This window comes from Dipodomys merriami, unplaced genomic scaffold (genome assembly GCF_024711535.1).
Source record: "Dipodomys merriami isolate MVZ:Mamm:240054 unplaced genomic scaffold, mDipMer1.0.p SCAF_5, whole genome shotgun sequence".
In the NCBI taxonomy this organism is placed as follows: Eukaryota; Metazoa; Chordata; class Mammalia; order Rodentia; family Heteromyidae; genus Dipodomys; species Dipodomys merriami.
Genome location: NW_027206068.1, coordinates 37,536,377 through 37,553,858, shown reverse-complemented (window position 1 = coordinate 37,553,858; position 17,482 = coordinate 37,536,377). Strand labels below are relative to the sequence as shown.

The 17,482-nt window shown below is 33.9% G+C and overlaps 2 protein-coding genes across 8 annotated transcripts in view; one reads left to right on the top strand and one right to left on the bottom strand.

Annotated features, from left to right (window-relative positions):
• The window catches only part of Slc25a40 (solute carrier family 25 member 40), a 40,122-nt gene extending 23,957 nt beyond the window's left edge, over positions 1-16,165 (top strand). For 2 of the 5 annotated variants that reach the window (XM_069996403.1, XM_069996406.1), the window contains 2 exons: positions 1,532-1,612; positions 1,945-3,792. In XM_069996403.1, the coding sequence (XP_069852504.1) occupies positions 1,532-1,612; positions 1,945-2,060 (197 nt within the window). In that variant the 3' untranslated portion in view covers positions 2,061-3,792. The other 3 variants (XR_011366909.1, XM_069996404.1, XM_069996405.1) reach the window with 3 other exon arrangements.
• The window catches only part of Rundc3b (RUN domain containing 3B), a 98,978-nt gene continuing 89,435 nt past the window's right edge, over positions 7,940-17,482 (bottom strand). For all 3 annotated transcript variants that reach the window (XM_069996400.1, XM_069996401.1, XM_069996402.1), the window contains 2 exons: positions 9,575-9,696; positions 7,940-8,304 (listed from right to left, as the gene is read on the bottom strand). In XM_069996400.1, coding sequence (XP_069852501.1) covers positions 8,159-8,304; positions 9,575-9,696 — 268 coding nt within the window. In that variant the 3' untranslated portion in view covers positions 7,940-8,158. The remainder of the gene's footprint in view (positions 8,305-9,574; positions 9,697-17,482) is intronic.

The window sequence follows — 17,482 nt, the reverse complement described above, 5'->3', positions numbered from 1 at the left end:
GGCCCTGGGTTCAATTCCTCAGCACCACATAAGCAAAAAGAAAAAAGCCGGAAGTGGCACTGTGGCTCAAGTGGTAGAGCGCTAACCTTCAGCTGAAGAGCTGAGGGACAGTGCCCAGGCCCAGAGTTCAGGCCCCACGACCGGACCCAAAAAAAAAAAAAAAAGGCTAGCTGTGACTAACTGGCAGAATGTAGCTTTGAGTAAAAAGTCTAAGGCACTGAATCCTGACCCTGAGTTCAAGCCTCAGTACCAATGCCAAAAAATCAAATAAAATGAAATAAATCCTGAATCTTAGTAGTTATGAAGAATGACAAGAAGACATTTTTATGAATTGGATCACTGAGGAATTTTAGACAAATGCCCTAGAAAAGTCTGGCAGTGCCGGGCACTGGTGGCTCACGCCACCCGTGGTTTATTGGAGATAAACCACCAGAAGTCGCTGTGGCTCAAGTGGTAGAGTGCTAGTCTTGAGCTGAAGAACTGAAGGACAGCACTCAGGCCCTGAGTTCAAGCCCCACGACCAACAAAAAAAAAAGAGTCTGGCAGTGTCAAGAAATGTTCAAGCTTTCAAACTCATTACTATTTATGTCCCCTTGAGAAGCTTTCATACATGTACAAAGAAAAGTTAGATACAACCTAACTGTCTCTTAGCAAGAAAATAGGTATGTCATGATAACATATGAAATGCAATGCCAAGTAGCAATTAGAATAAAGCAGAGCTACACTCACCAACATAGCTCATTTCAGCAACACACTGCAAGAGGAAATGCACAGTACAACAGTAAACATAGGAAGTTTAAGTAGATATGTTCAGAGTACAATTTTAAACAAATATATGAGAAGACAGAATGGTCACCTGTGAGGAGAAAGGGAAAACAAGATGGGGGCATGTATATGGGAGGCTTCAGTCATATCTGAAGGTTATAATGGCTATGCTTTAATATATTTGAATGGGCAAGAAATGTTTTCTTTCTATACTTTTTGGTATTGAAATATTTAGTAATAAAACATCTTTCTTTATAAAGTAAGAAGAGTCTTATTACCTTTATTTGACCCTATTATTTTACCTTATTATTACTTTATTACCTTTACTTTCTTATTATCTTTATGTATATGAAACATGAAGTAAAAGTTGCCTATTTGTAGTATAAAGTTCTTGTCATCAACTTTCTTTAGAATGTTACTTTAAATATTTTGTAATTGGTTTAAAGTATATGTCCCTTTTTTTGGTTGCTGTAGTTATTATGTTTTCACTTACACTATTTGTATTTATAGGTTAGCTTCTTAAATCATTCCTAATTTCTGTTTACAGTCAGAAATTTTATTTCATTTAAATTTTGATGTCTTACTCCATTGGATAAAATTATAGAAAGCTAATTTTCTATAATTGTTTTTATTATATACAGTTGAATGCGGTTCAGTGTGGTATTTGCATACATGCACACAGTGTACACTGACATAACCCAGCCTCCGTTCATCTCTACTGGAAATTATTAAATTGAGATTTAAAACGGCATTTTTTTCTATTTAGTTTCTGTGCCTTTGAATATGTCAACTTGGGTTATAATGAAGAACATTGTTGCTAAAAATGGGCTTTCTGGATTATTTACAGGTAAAAATACTTGCTTTACTAAATTATTGAACTAGAATGATTCATTTAAAATTGGTCTTTCTAAAATTATCTTTAACATTCTATTAGTTTTTCTCCTAAATATTTTTGCTATAAATTAATAGAAACGCTATATAGCAATAGATTAATTAGCGTTACAATAAATTTCTCTGAAGTAGACATTGGGAGTTAAACAGTTTGATCTTGTTTTTGCTGTCAGTTTAAGATACAAAAGTTTATATTTCACTTCATTTCATTAGATCATTCTCAATAAAGCAAATTGGATATATTCTTAAAAGTCAGGCTATATTTCCTGGTTTTCTGTTCTTTTTCAGGTCTTATTCCTCGCTTAATTAAAGTTGCTCCTGCGTGTGCCATCATGATTAGTACATATGAATTTGGAAAGGCTTTCTTCCTGAGGCAGAATCTTCGAAGGCAGCCACTGGAATGATGCATAAACCTGGAGTGTCACAGTAGCCAAAGAGGACACAGTCTTAGGTAGGGGCCTTGCCCCTGTTATCCTCTTACAATGACTTTATTTTCCTTCCCTGTAGTTTAATTTAGTAATACTTTATAATCTACCTCTAAATCGTAAGCTTAACTTTAAAATAATTTTTCTTATTCTTAGAGTTTTTTTAGAAAGATAATCCACAACCATTTAGCACTTTCTTAAAGAAAATTGTTCATTAGCATTGAAAACAATCTCTTGAGAATTTTATATAGTACATTTCAGTGTAACTTGTATGTCACCTATCTTATAACTTTTGAATGGTTTGCTGAATGATGTATAGAAGAATATACAGGTCTTATGCATTAAAATCATGTATATAGATACTGCTCACATTTGCCAAATATTTCTATTAATGTCTTTAACTCAGTGCATTACCACCACTCCCCATTGTTACTGTTTAAGGCCTCACATAGATTATTAGTATTTCTCTGAGTAAATATGTGACTATCTTATGAACTGAAATATCTTTTGTGTGGTGCAGATCTTACCATTTTTGATAATTAAACTCCCTTATCTGCTATTTCTATTAAAAAAATGAGTTTTACTGATGAGTAAATGTTCACTCAAACTTGGCTTTGCCGTTGAAATCTACATCGCTTTAAACTAGTGTAAAGCAAATAGGGCACAGGAATGGCTTCTAGCTTTTAATCTTTTAAACTTGTAATCTTCGTATCATTGTTTATGGATGTCATTAGTTCATTTCTGTGGCTTTCTCTAACAAGATAGATACTGTTACAGGTCTAACCTCTTAATCTGAAAACCCACAATCTGAATTTTTTAACACAAGTGAGAAATTTCATACCTGATAATAGCATATGAAATACAAGCATGGAAAGTTTATTGCACAAAATTACCTTCAAGCTATAGTACATGTGAAAATTAAATGCTTAAATGAACAGACATATTTGGGCTGAGTGTGGCTGAAGTGGTATATAGCACCCTCCTAGCATGTGTGAGGTTTTGAGTTCAAGCCACAGGACTGACAGAGAAAGGGAGGGGAAAGCTAACATGTCTGAGGTCTTGAATTCAAGCTCTAGAGAGAGAAAATTCAAGCCAGAGAGAGCAAGAGCGAGCGAGAAAACACCTATATTGTAATGTCACACAATCAAAATTTCCCTTGATTTTACACTGTCTCATATTGATAGGACAAATCAAACAAAAAGCTATTACTTCAAAAATTACATATGGCCAAGTTTTAATTTACTTATAACTAAATAAAAAGAATGTGATTATTCTAGGGATATAAACTTACAGATAAAGTGCTTGTCTCCCATATGTGAGGCCATGAATTCAGTCCCCAGCAACACCAAAAAAAAGAGGGAAAAAATGATATCAGGAGGACAAGAGAAGATAATCTGTTATGGTTTTTTTCCTCAGGATTTATATTATTAAAAAAAGCACTTTGCTGCATTCTGTGTGATTTATAAAAATGTAAAGAATTTTCCTTCCAAAAATAGTACGATTTTTTTTGGTGTTAAATTTTTGCAGTTTGTGTGGAGAAATTAATACCTATTGTATTATACTAGTAAAGCATTTATGTGCTTCACCAGAAATCATCTGTAAGGCTTATATGTGACCTTTGTTGTTTGTTTTCATCCTATGTTTATTTACCTCAGATTGTCAATGTGCGTATCCATTTATAATTTTCCTATATAATTTATTAAAATATTTTATGCCTACTTATTTTATGCCTGCTTCTATTTAGCTTTTATATAATGCTATAATGTATAAATGAAGTTTATTTTTACTTATTACACTGCTGATTAACATTTATTTTACCTTTTTTAAGGCAGGAAAAGTAGGAATTGTAGTATGCTTTGAAAATACATATTTCAGTGAAAAGTAATTTACAAATCCCAGAAAATTTTCCATTTCAAGAGTCCAGTACTACATTTGAGGAAATTCTTATTTAAATAAACTGTTTAGTAATGTGTATAACCTCTGGGTACATACTTGAGCCAGACTCAAACTCAAACATGATCCTCCTATCTCAATTTCCTGGGTGTTGAGATTATCAGTATGTGTCACCCTGCCCAGCTGCTTGGTAATTTTCCTAATGCATATTTGGTATATTCAGAAGAAAAGACATTTTCTCTATACTTACATGGTAAAGAAGAATTACTACTTTAAAATACCTTCATTGTGTTCTAAAAGACTGTATGGATAAACTTAGTCCAAGGCTAAAAGACTGTATGGATAAACTTAGTCCAAGGAATAGTTTTTCTTGAGCAAAAAACAAGGCCCTGAGTTCAAGCACCAAGACACACACACACACACACACACACACACACACACACACACACACACACACACACACACACACACACACACACACACACACACACACACACACACACTTAGTCCAAGGAATAGTTTTTCTTGAGCAAAAAACAAGGCCCTGAGTTCAAGCACCAAGACACACACACACACACACACACACACACACACACACACACACACACACACACACACACACACACAGAGTCAGGGGTCAGTGCTTTTAGTTCTAACCTATCAACATTTATTGAGGCATCCACACTGGAAAAGAAGTGAAAATGTCACTGATTATGTGTGACACACCACATGCTCCAAGGGCCCCAAGCACGGCAGGGTGCTTAAGACATTGGGATAGCAAGTCCCTTATTTTGTGCACTTGCAAGATCATCTGGAAATATTCCTTCTAACCCAGGAAATGGAGTATGTGCTTTGGTAAGAAGACCTCCAAGAACACTATGGACAATGTCTGGATATTTCTTCAGTTTCCAGAGACTTCTTTGAGAAGCAATTTGTCTCAAATTTCAAATTCATTCTTAATAATAGTTAAACCTGATGGCTATATAATGTCACTGTGAGCATAAGGTAGTATTTATTGAGCTGTTGGAGTCCAGCCAGGAAAAGGACCAGGTCTTGGGGCAAATGTCCACAACTTTAGTAGCAAAGATCTATAGCAATTTGAAAATGTCAAATAGACCTAGAGCTAACAATTTTATAACCCCAATTTAGGAAAGGAAAGTAGGAACAACCTATATTGACTATAGATAAGGGTCTTTATAAGTCAAAGCAGAGACCGAGTGCAGATAGTTGGGCAGTCCATGAGAAGTAATTGTGTCTTCTGGATTGGATGGAGATAATAGTCTAGTCCATTTAACTGTACACAGTTTATGGTAGCCTGGTAGTCAGAGGTGACAGGATTTATAGAATGTGAATAGCTTTTTGTTGTATTTTGCCTACAACTTCTTGAGTTCCCTTATATTTTCTTCAGTGCTTTAGTCCTTGTAATCTAATAAGAACATGGCCAGGTGCCGGTGGCTCATGCTTGTAATCTTAGCTATTCAGAAGGCTGAGATCTGAGGATCACAGTTAGAGGCCAGCCTGGCAGGAAAATCTATGAGCCTCTTATCTCTTTTAAACTACTAAAAAAGCCAGAAATGGAGCTGGAATCAAGTGGTAGAGCACTATCCTTGAGCAAAAGCTCAAGGGACAGTGTCCAGGCCAGAGTTCCCTAGGACTGGAAAAAAAAAAAATCAGTGTCATGAAGGAATAAGAAATTTTCAATTCCAGTACAATTGTTTGGGACCACTGTCACATATTTGGTTTTTCACTGAAGCATTATGCTATGTACTACCATTTTTAAACAAAAAGGAGTATTTGAATTGAAATAAGGATTTCTCAAATCATTTTCATATTACTATTTTGGATGTGAATTCATTTACTACATTTGTTAAAATTTCAGTGTACAATTTAAATCAATGAAAAAAATCATTATTCATGGTATAAAAATCTTTAATATACATGCAACAAGTATAGTACATCAAGGCAACAAAATACTCATGGAAATATTGACATTTGAGCATTCTATTTTGGGGGATTGGGTGTGAAAAACACTGCCACCTAAAATTAAAGATTAAGATACACATTGTCTACTCATGCAAACATCTAAAAACTACCTCTAGTGAAATGAACTGTATAGAAACCTGAATTTCACAATAGCAGATGAATTTGATGCCAAGAGCTCCAAGGAGAAGTCATGATCCTCAGCTGTGGTCTAAGTCTGCAGCTGTTGGCATGTTTACGTGCACAAATGACTGTTTTCATTAGACAAATCTGAAATAGTGTACCAACTATGTGATCTTGAATTTACTTCTACATCATAAAAATGTATGGAAAAATTTAACATTTTTGTAAATTGGAAAGGATCATAAATGTCAGTTGTGAGTGGAACGTGAAGGATAAGCATTTAGACATTCTGACAGTTCCTAGGAATGCAGTGGTAAGGTTCAAGGCCAGCCTAAAGGATTCAAAGTTCTCTTTCTAATCCATTTCCTTCTCAGTTTTCCTCCTGGTTTCTCCTGTCTTCATTTTGTAACTTCCTCCCATCTCTCATGCTGATTAAAAACTTCTTTAGATTTCTCACTCTCAAGTAAAATATGTAAGTATTCAAATGATTAGAGGTATCACTTCTCAAGAATATTTGCACTTCTGCAAGTTGTAAAGCTTTAAGCTAAAGGAATAAATCTCTGCTGAGTATGCTCTGGCACATCTGAGATAAATGATTTTAAGGGTTTGCAGGCATTCTTCTCCCTAAATCACAGTGTTTGGACTGTTTGACCTAAAGGCTGCTTCCTTGCTATTGATTATTTTCTATACCAAATTATCAGACTAAGCTAGAAATATTACAGAGAACCATCACACTCTGACATTTCTAACAAAAACAACAAATATAGTAGGTTCAGCTTTCTTCCAATAAAAAGTATTATAAGGAACTTCTTCCTACACATCAAAGCTATTTTGAATACAATGTTTTATTAATAAACAAAAATATCATATGAAGTCCCAGGTAAGTATTGTGACCTCTTCATGTAAACAATGTATAAAATTTCTTTGGCACAACTGATCACGTTTTCCTCATATTACTTACTATAGAAAATATACTTTATTTATTTTCATTTTCAATATGGTGGAATCTTTAGGGACAAATGTAGCTCTTTCAAAAACTGCAAAAAGATTTAGAGTACAGATTATATTAAAAAAAAAACTAACTTACCTATAGAAGTGTAGGGACATTTTTTAAAACATTAACATCAGTTTTAAAATGACATGGCATAATGATAAAGGCTATAAAATGTGCATGACATGATTTATTGTAGTTATTCACAAAGGAGAAAGAAATACCACTGTATGTCAGACATGTTTATTATTAAATATGATGGTTATTTTAGTTATCTTTGTTTAAAAGTGTCTCAGATAAGCCAAACTTGCAATATTTTCTGTCATAACAGTTTTTGGACATTTATTCTACATTTTGAAATGTTTCCATCTTTTTAGGCATCATTGACCACATTCTAACATTGATGATGTCTAAAGAAGATCTCACAAAAACAAAGGTAATAAATTTATTTTTCACTAATATAAAATACGCTCCCTATAACCCTTACAAATTAAGTTAGTAACTGCCTAAAAAGGCACATTCCCACAAAATTTAGAAAATGTTTTGTTGGTATCAAATGATCAGTGTAAAAGGAAAACTAAACAGTCACTGTGAAGCTGCATCTAAGAACTTCCCCCAGGAATACATGGCGTGAAAACATTAGAAGTTAGAATGTATCATGAAAAAATAAAAAAATTATTCACTGAATAAGAGGCTGAAAGAAACTACTTAGCATAAATCCCTGGAATCAAACTTTGAACTCAGTCTGTGGCCACCAAGATACATTTAAACAAACATATAAAAATCAGTTAAATAATACCTATGTACAACTTGCAAAGAATTTTTCATTTGAAGGATCTTTGAAAGTTTTTTAAAGCCTCTTCAATTTTGAACTTTCTCTATGGCAAGTACAAGATTTTTAAAAGAAAAATAGCAGGGCCCATTGTGTTTTGGCTCAGAAGTCTGTCTATATGAGTGGACTGAACTCTAAGCAACAGAATTTCAAACAAGTACCAGAACAATATAAAAATTCAAAGGCCTCCCAGCAGTCAAACTTATGTAAACTGAACATTTACAATATAGAAACTTTTGGTTTTTACATAAAGTTTTCTCAGGATGGAGTTAGGCCAGGACTTGTCATCTCTGCTGTAGGACTTGCTAGGTAGTCATTAGATTTTAGGCTTGTTAAAGACTTATAACTTGCCACTGATGTTAGAGACCCACAGAGACCAAGTAATGAGGGAGTATCTTCTTTACCTGAAAATTGTGATAAAATAACAATAGCCTTTAGGATGAGACGCTAGGAGAAATTTTCCACAATTTGTAAGATATTGAAAATATTAACTATGAAGACAAAGATCTTTCAGCATATATAGCATAAGCTTTAAAAATACTACACAAGATTGTGTTTCTATTGAAAGTTATAGATAATGGATATTTGAAATACCTTACTTTCAAGCAAGATTTAAAATTTACCTTTAAAAAATGATAAACATGTTCATTTCCAGATGGTTAGTAAAAGAAAATAAAACTATTCAACTACCAACCAGTTAACAGTGCTCAGGCCAGAGAAAAACTAGGAAGTAACTACTTTGGCTAAGTAATTTCGGTTGATCCTAGTCAGATTGGACTGCCCCAACCCAAACTGAAGTATTCATTTCAAGAGACTATTCACTTACTGAGTAGTTCATTCAGTGTCTCCTTTCTTAAGTACTAGACTTAGAACCATGAAAGATGAATGGTATAATGGCTGAGATAAAGCAAGTTCTTTTCAGGACTGACAGTCTACAAATACCAGCTATAAGTGGCAGACACAAAGCCATGAACGACTAAGGCATTTGAAAATTAGCAGGTTTCCAAAGACAAAAGATAAGTTAGGTTTTAGTCATGCTGTTATGGAAATGTAAGCTGAGCTACAGATATCAGACATTTCTGACTATTATATATTACTTCAAATAGTCCTCCCAAAATTTGTACTTACCTGTTACGCTGTATGGTAAATGTGGGAGTCCCTCTTTTATTAGACTATAAACTCTTTGAAGTTTTTGAAGCCTCTCTTTTATTTTATTACACTATAAACTCTTTGAAGTTGTCATTCTTATTTATGGCTGAATAACACTCCATTATGTGTGTACATATATGTGTGTACATACTATATATACATACATATATGTACATATATAACATATTTACACACTCTTTTGAAGAATGAAGACAAAGAACTGACTTTAGCAATTTGACAGTCATTGAGCACTTGATAAAAGTCATGTTAGTAAAGTGAAGAGATATACATACCAATTGGAGTAGTAAAAGCATATAAGAAATGAGGAAATGAAGGAGACAATTATACATATGTTCTGAGAAGGACACAAATATGAGAAAGAAACAAGGGAAGACTAATTTTCATTGCAAAGGCAGCTTAATTTCTAGCATGCTTTATAGAAAGGTCATTGTTATTTGCTGGAAATTTCTGCAATCAAAATATAGATAACATTAAAGATAACTTTAAAATAGATTTTTGTTTTACCTTCAGTGACTAAATTTAATGTGTCTTGTTTTCCATCACCTTCTTGTGAATGGCTTGGATCCAACGAAGTCTGAGAAAGGCTAACTTCTGCTGATAACTGGTCAAGACTTTGATAACTTTTCCTATAAAATAAGGATAATATTAAGTCTTACATTTCTTCTCCCCCAAATAGAGACTGATTAAAAACTAATTAAATTTCTGGTTATTTGTATCCCAAGATTTATCTTGAATTTTGCCATTATCTTAGTTTCAGTATGATCTCAATTACACTTTTGCTCCCAACCTGCTTTGGAGGTATATCTAGTTTTACTCATTAAGACAATGTTAAGAGAAAAATAATTTATCAAACAAATTAAAATCCTCACATCAGTTTGTAATAATCCAGATGACTGAAATTAGGAACTTTTATTTTAGTCATTAGTAATTTTCAAAAAATCCATAGCATCTACAGATTATTCCAAATGAAGAAACAAAATTGGTCTAATTTAATAATGACCAACTGTCTCAAGTACTTCAGAATTCTTCAGTGTCTTATTATCACTACACCTGTTACATAATAACAAAACAAAATTATATAAATTCCTATAATTTAGAAGGTTGAAAAATGTAGTTTAAAAACCTAAACTTTCAAATAATCAATAACCAAATTAGTAAATGGGCAAAGATGCTAAATAAAGACTTCTCAGAAGAAGTAAACATGGTCAATAATTTATGAAGAAAGCTCAACGTTTCTGCCCATAAATTCTCAACAACCTTGACATTCCATCTCACACCAGTAATAATGTCCATCATCAAGAATATAAAAGGGAAAAGGAACCCTGTTACACTGATGGTGGTAATGTCAGGTGTTGCAAACACTGTTGAAGGCAGTTTGGATATTCCTCAGAAAGCTCAACATAAAAGTATGTTATGATCCAGCATTACTATTCTTGGGCATTTATCCAAAAGATTACAAGTCAGAATACAATTAAAAACATTTGCACAACCATAGTATTTATCATACTTAAGTTATAGCAACAGCAAAACAGCATCCCTTTTCCGATTATGTTAATTTATAACTATATTTGATGATAATTCATGTATAAATGGAAAGCTACAGATTTACCAAAGGTAACTGTTATTAAATATGGTTTGAGTACTTATGGCCAGATACTATGTTAAGGTTCTATCCAAAATGAGGGAAAAGAAAACTTTTTTTTTTTTTTTGGTCGGTCATGGGGCTTGAACTCTGGGCCTGGGCTCTGTCCCTGCGCTCTTCAGCTCAAGAAAAGCACTCTACCACTTGAGCCATAGCACCACTTCCATTTTTCTAGTGGTTTATTGGTGATAAGAGTCTCACAGACTTTCCTGCCCAGACTGGCTTTGAACCGTGATCCTCAGATCTCAGCCACCTGTATAGCTTGGATTACAGGTGTGAGCCATCGGTGCCTGGCTTAAGAAAACTTTTTTTATTAAAGCCAAATTAACAGTAGCCAAAATTTAAAACAAAAACACCGAAAGGCATTTGCCATAATCTTTTTTTTTTTTTTTACCAAAACAGTTTTTTTGTCAAATCATCTTTTAAAGTTATTCCTCATCAATCTTATTAAGATAAAACACTATAGATGTCACAGTGATGGCACAAATAACAGGTATTGGGTTTATTTCTCTAAGAAGTGAAGAACGAATGAGATGATAGACTTTTCAAATTTTGAGAGTATAAAAGCTGTTAATTATAATTGTTGAGCAGCAGACAGTTCTACTATTATAGAAAAAGCTCTTGATAAACAGTGCTTCCACAAGCTACATGTTACACATTTATAAAAACAAAACCCATGCTGGGTCATGTGACTCATACCTAAAATTCAGAAATGGTTATTGGAAGGATCACGGTTCATCACCAACCTGGAAACAAAATCTGCAAAAGCCCATATGAACCAATAGCTAGGTATGGTAGTACATGCTTGAAATTCCAGCTACAAGGGAGGCTGAGATCAAAAAGATTGAAGTTATAGGCCAGCTCAGGCAAAAAGGTCTGTGAGATAACCTCCTCACCTTGCCCCATTACAAAAGAAAAAAATTAAAGAAAAGTGGCATGTGCCTGTCATCACAGCTATGGTAGTAAGCATAAAAATGAAGTCTAGGATAGCCCAGGTAAAGAGCAAGAGTAGAATACCTGGCTAGCAAACGTAAGGCTTAAGTTCAAACCCAAGTAATCCCCCAAATAAAATATTTATGAAACACTTGAACAATCCCAGTTCTACATTATATATGTGTATTAAGTTATCTGATTTGTACAAGTATCCTAATAAGTTGGAATTATTAACTATTTTCACTTTATAGAAGAAGAAACCCATTTCAACCTAGTAGCCTGGTTCTGATTCTATACCCTTAATTACTACCTTATCATTGTTCTAGTATAGGAGGAATGGCTTGGCTTCTTATCTTTTGAAACTTTTCTCAAAGATAGACCTAGTAAATGATTTAAACTAATCATATCATTGGAAATTTTACCTGATTTTCATTAAAACCATAGTTCTTAGCTAGAAAAGAAAACATCATAGGAACCTAATGGGCAATTATAAATGTTACTTTTCTACAGTTTTTTCAAAAATATTAATGAAAATTCTACTTTAGTAGAGTCTAACGTCATGTGGTGTGTGTGTGTGTGCATGAAGACTTCCTAAATGACTATACATGGCATTTATAAATGTTCACTTTGCTGGGTTTAGCCAAAGTAATGTTTCACACAGATAGATTTACTCAGCACTCAGAGAAATTGAACAGAAAATGAGCCCTATTGTAAATGACATACTTGATTTTTAGATTTCTGTGGTGAGAATTTTGAGTTCTTACAACACACCCAACTTTTAAAAATTATTATTCACAAGTGAGGATAAGAGGGACAATATTTTCTTATGCCCTCAAAAGAGGCTTGCTTTGCTTTTTAAGTGGATGGCTTAAGTTTGGTTTCCAACAGTGGTATTTCATCATTTGAAACTTAATCTTTTAAATAAAAATTATACATGGAAGTGTTTACAAACAAAGCATGTGGTACATACCTGCAATCCCAGCACTTGGGAGGCAGAGGCAGGAGGATGGAAAGTTTGAGACAAGTAGCTTACACTATACAGAGAATTCCAGGACAGCTTGGGCTGTATAATAAGATGCAGTCTCAAATGAAAAAAAAAAACACACACTAAAAACAACAACAATAAGAAAACCAGTCAGGTGTGGCTGTATACACCTGTTATCTCAACTACTTGGAGGTAGAGAAAGGATAATGATTCAAGGCCAACAGAGGCAAAAAAATTGAGTAAGACCCTAGCTAATAAATGGGCACATGTTAGCATATGCCTGTTGTACCAACAACTGAGAAGGCTGACGTAAGAGAATCATGGTCCAAGTTCGATGGATAAAAACACAACATCCTACTTGGGAAACAAATTTTGAAAAGCACAAAAAGTACTAGGAACCTGGCTTAGGCAGTATGGAACTTTCCCACCAGTACCCAGTAGTGCCAAAAATGTATTTAAAACAACAAAACACCTATAAGGACAAATTGTGAAATTGTATACTGTAAGACTGAGAGTTTGACAGCATATATTTACAATAATTACCACGTATACACTCACTGTAGGAAGGAAATCTGTGAATTTCTGTATGACTACAGAAGTTCCTTTTGGAATATCAGACAGGCAAATCTAAAATGATTTTGAACCTCCTAACCTTCAATTTGTGAAAGTGAAATATCTTTGACTTTATAGACTTTACGTAATCAACTGCCAATAAGTATTAGAAATAAAATTTGGAATACAATGATAAGAGCAATAATAAAAATTTCAACCTCTAATTAAGTAGTTATTCACAAGACATTGAATATACTACCTTAAAATATAGCTTCCTTGCTTGAAGATGAATACTAACCAACCATCTGGGAGAAAAATATGGATTCAGTTGCTTTCAGTAGGGTAAGGAATGACTTTGACTTGTACATTCTTAACCTGATTTCCAATGTGACCCCATCTGACATTTTGTTGTTATGTAATAAGCTATCCATATAAGAAAGTGCCTATCTATCTATCTATCTATCTATCTATCTATTTATCTATCACCAGTCTGGTGCTGGGTTCTGAATTCAGAGCCTGAGCACTATCCCTGATCTTTTTTGCTCAAGGCTGGGTACTCTACACTTAAGCCACTGCTTCCCTACAGATCTTAGCTTCCTGGGTAGCTAGGATGACAAGCATGAGCCACTCAATGGTTGTTTTTTAAAAATATTATTATCTTGTAAGTGTGGTACCTAGTGATTTTTTTTTTTTTTTTTTTTTTTTTTTTGTCGGTTGTGGGACCTGAACTCTGGGCCTGGGTGCTGTCCCTTAACTCTTCAACTAAAGGCTCTACCACTTGAGCCACATCACCACTTCCAGTTTTCTGGTGGTTTATTGGAGATAAGAGTCTCATGGACATTTCTTTTCTTGCCCAGGTTGGCTTGGACTCATGATCCTCAGATCTCAGCCTCTTGAGTAGCTAGGATTATAGGCATGAGCCACTGGAGCCCGGCTCCTAGTGATATTTTTAAAAGGCCAAGAGTATGTCCTATCTTAGACTCAATAACACCCCACCCACTTACATTTAAATGTAACCCACCAGACCTATTAATCCAATAAACAGTTATTGATGGTTGTTAAATAAAAAATTTAAATTTCAGTACTTTAACTCATTCAAAATAAGAACCCAAAAAACTAAGAATTACATATTCTGACTGCACAAAAATTTGTTAATATATGTTATTACATTGTTACAGATCAATCAAACTTTTAGGAATTATGTCATATGTTATGGGTATTTAGCATATAATAAAATCTACATTCCATAGCAAACTATTTGCTCCATTCATACCCAAAAGGGCCAGTTCAAAGAAATTAAGCAATTAGCCTGAACTCATTTCTTATTTTCCTATAATCTTCCTTTTTCCCTTCATTTGTTTTAAGATAGGGTCTCACTATATAGCCACAGGCCTATCACTCACTATTCAGCCACCAACTTCAATCCTCTTTGCCTTACTTACCTTCTTGGATGCTGAGGAATAAAAGCATCTGCCGCACAGATGGTTTTAATATCATGCACTTTGTATCAATTATTTAAAAAAATGTGAACTGGATACCTGTGACTCATGCCTGTAATCTTAGCTACTCAGGAAGCTGAAATCTGAGGATCTGGTTCAAAGCCATCCCAGACAGGAAATTCCATAAGATTCTTATTTCCAATTAACCACCAGAAAAACCAGAAGTGTCACTGTGGCTCAAAGTGGTAGAGCACTAGCCTTGAGCTAAATTGCTCAGGGACATTGTCTAGGGCCCTTAATTCAAGCCCCACTACAGATCAAAAATAAAAAAATACAAATTAGAAAATAATAATAATGTGGACAATCTATGCCATGCATTTTCCCCAAACATTTGCTGAGGTCAGGTAGAAAATAAAAACAAATATATATATATATATATATATATATATATACATACATACATACATATATATTATCTGCAGAAAAGTACATGAATGTACATAGAGGCAGAGTTATACTATTTTAAGATTCCTTTCTTCCGAAAAATGATTAACAAAATAAAAATTTGCTAAAGCATAATATCTATATTCTCTATTTTGAAATTTATTTTTATTTTGTCAAGTTTGAACTCAGGGTCTTATGATTCCTTGGCTGGTGCTTTACCACTTAAGCCATATCTCCAGTCTAGCTTACTACTATCTTTTAAGTGTAGGTCATTCATCTTTGAACTTTTACCAGCCAGCTATATGCTTTACATTCAAGGATATCAGTTTAGAAACAGGACCATCTAAAAGCAATACCAACATCTAAGGTCAAGTCAGAATAAAAGATAATTACAAAAAGAAAGGGATGGTCCCTTCCTAAAGGAATAACTGAGTGATGAAAGATAAAATCAGGGCTGGGTACAATGGTTCACACCTATAACATTAGTCACCAGGAGGTACAGAAACCAGAAATAAATATTCCCAATAGGACTCTTTATTGACTCTTTATTAGGGAGGTAAATTTATAGACACTTAAGAGTATACCTCTGCTAGCTAAAATACTTCACCTACTCTTTAACATGACACTGTGGATACTGAAATTAAAAAGATACAATCTTTTAATTTTCCAACAATTAATATTGTCACAATTTTTAGTTAAAAAGCAGGAGCATAACATGTAAAATAGTATACCAAATATCTCTGTAAATTAAAATTTTCAATCATACATAGAAACAAAAGAATATTATTCTAACAGGGGGTAATGGTATAAACAGCATATGATACATATTAGTTACACCTAATTTTCATAAGGATATGTGAAGGAAATAGATCTGCCTGTATAAAATATCCAAAGTCAACATCTTAAATCATAGTGAGAAGAATGAATTAGAGTATAAGGCATCTACTGATTTATCCCGCTAACAATCTGTTTACTATATGTTTCTCTAATAATCAATGAAACAAGAAAAAGCACAAAATTCTCTAAAAAAATTTTTTAACAACACAAATTTTGAATTCTACCTTTGATAACCAGCAGCAGCAAAAAGACACAGAATAAAGAAAGTGAGAAGGTGGGAAGCTGAGCACTGGTGATTCACACCTACAATTCTATCTACTCAAGGGATTATGGTTCAAAGCCAGAATATGCAGACAAGTCGGACAGACTCCATCTCCAAAATAACCAGCAAAAAAACTGGGATCAAGTAGTAAAGTGCCAGCTAAGCAAGCATGAGACTGAGTTAAACTCCAGTACTAGAAAGAAAAAAAAAAAAGGCAGGTAGAAGGTAAGTCTGCCAAAACTTTTCTTGTTGAAGTAACTGAGTTTAGGAGTCATTAAAATAAGTATCCATGCTCAACAGACAAAAATGAGTAGTAACTCATTGCCTACCTAGTAAGGCATTCTAAGAAACATAGTGACATTTAAAAACATTGATAAAGAAGAGGGAAACAAAAACAGGGAAAGAAAAGGAAAAGAAAAGAAAGGGAACAAAGGGAGGAAAGGATATCAGGGAAAATACAAAATTAACTGGACAGAAAAACACAGTGAAAACAAATTAATAAAATGTAAAAGTAGCTAAAATCCAAAAACGTAATGCAATTTGTGATGTTCAAAATGAAGGTTAAGGTTTTGTAAATCAGGGAGGTTTGGGGGGGGGCGGGGAGAGGATGGGAAGGAATGGGAAGGGGAAACAAAGGAGGAGGCTACAATGCTTGATACGAAATGTACTCATTATCTTGCCCATGTAATTGTAACCCCTCTGTACAATATTTTCACAATAAAAAAATAAAATAAAAAAAGATTTTGTAAATCACTCAATATCAAGAGATTATAACTAGGGCTGGGAAGGTGGCTCAGTGGTAGAGTGCTTGCCTTGCATGCCTGAGGCCCTGGGTTTGATTCCTCAGCACCACGTAAACAAAAAGAAAAAAGCCAGAAGTGGCGCTGTGGCTCAGTTAGTAGAGCACTAGCCTTGAGCTGAAGAGCTGAGGGACAGCGCCCAGGCCCAGAGTTCAGGCCCCACAACCGGACCCCCCAGAAAAAAAAAGAGAGAGATTATTACTAAGGAAAATACTACAGTTAATTAGGATAAAGAAATAGGAAAAGGGTCTTAGACTATAGGTGGAATGATTAAATGTCCTCTATCTTTTAAAAATAGGATTTTTTGAAAGTAAGTACTCTTTCAGATCCACCAAGAAAAATATATGTCTATATATATGAACAGTGAGATATAGACAGGTATATCTATATATATTTATTGATCTACATATAGATATCTATGTAACTATATATGTATAGATGTATCTATCTGTATACATATAAAGATCTCTATTATATATATGCATATATATATATATATATATATCTTTGTTTCCTCT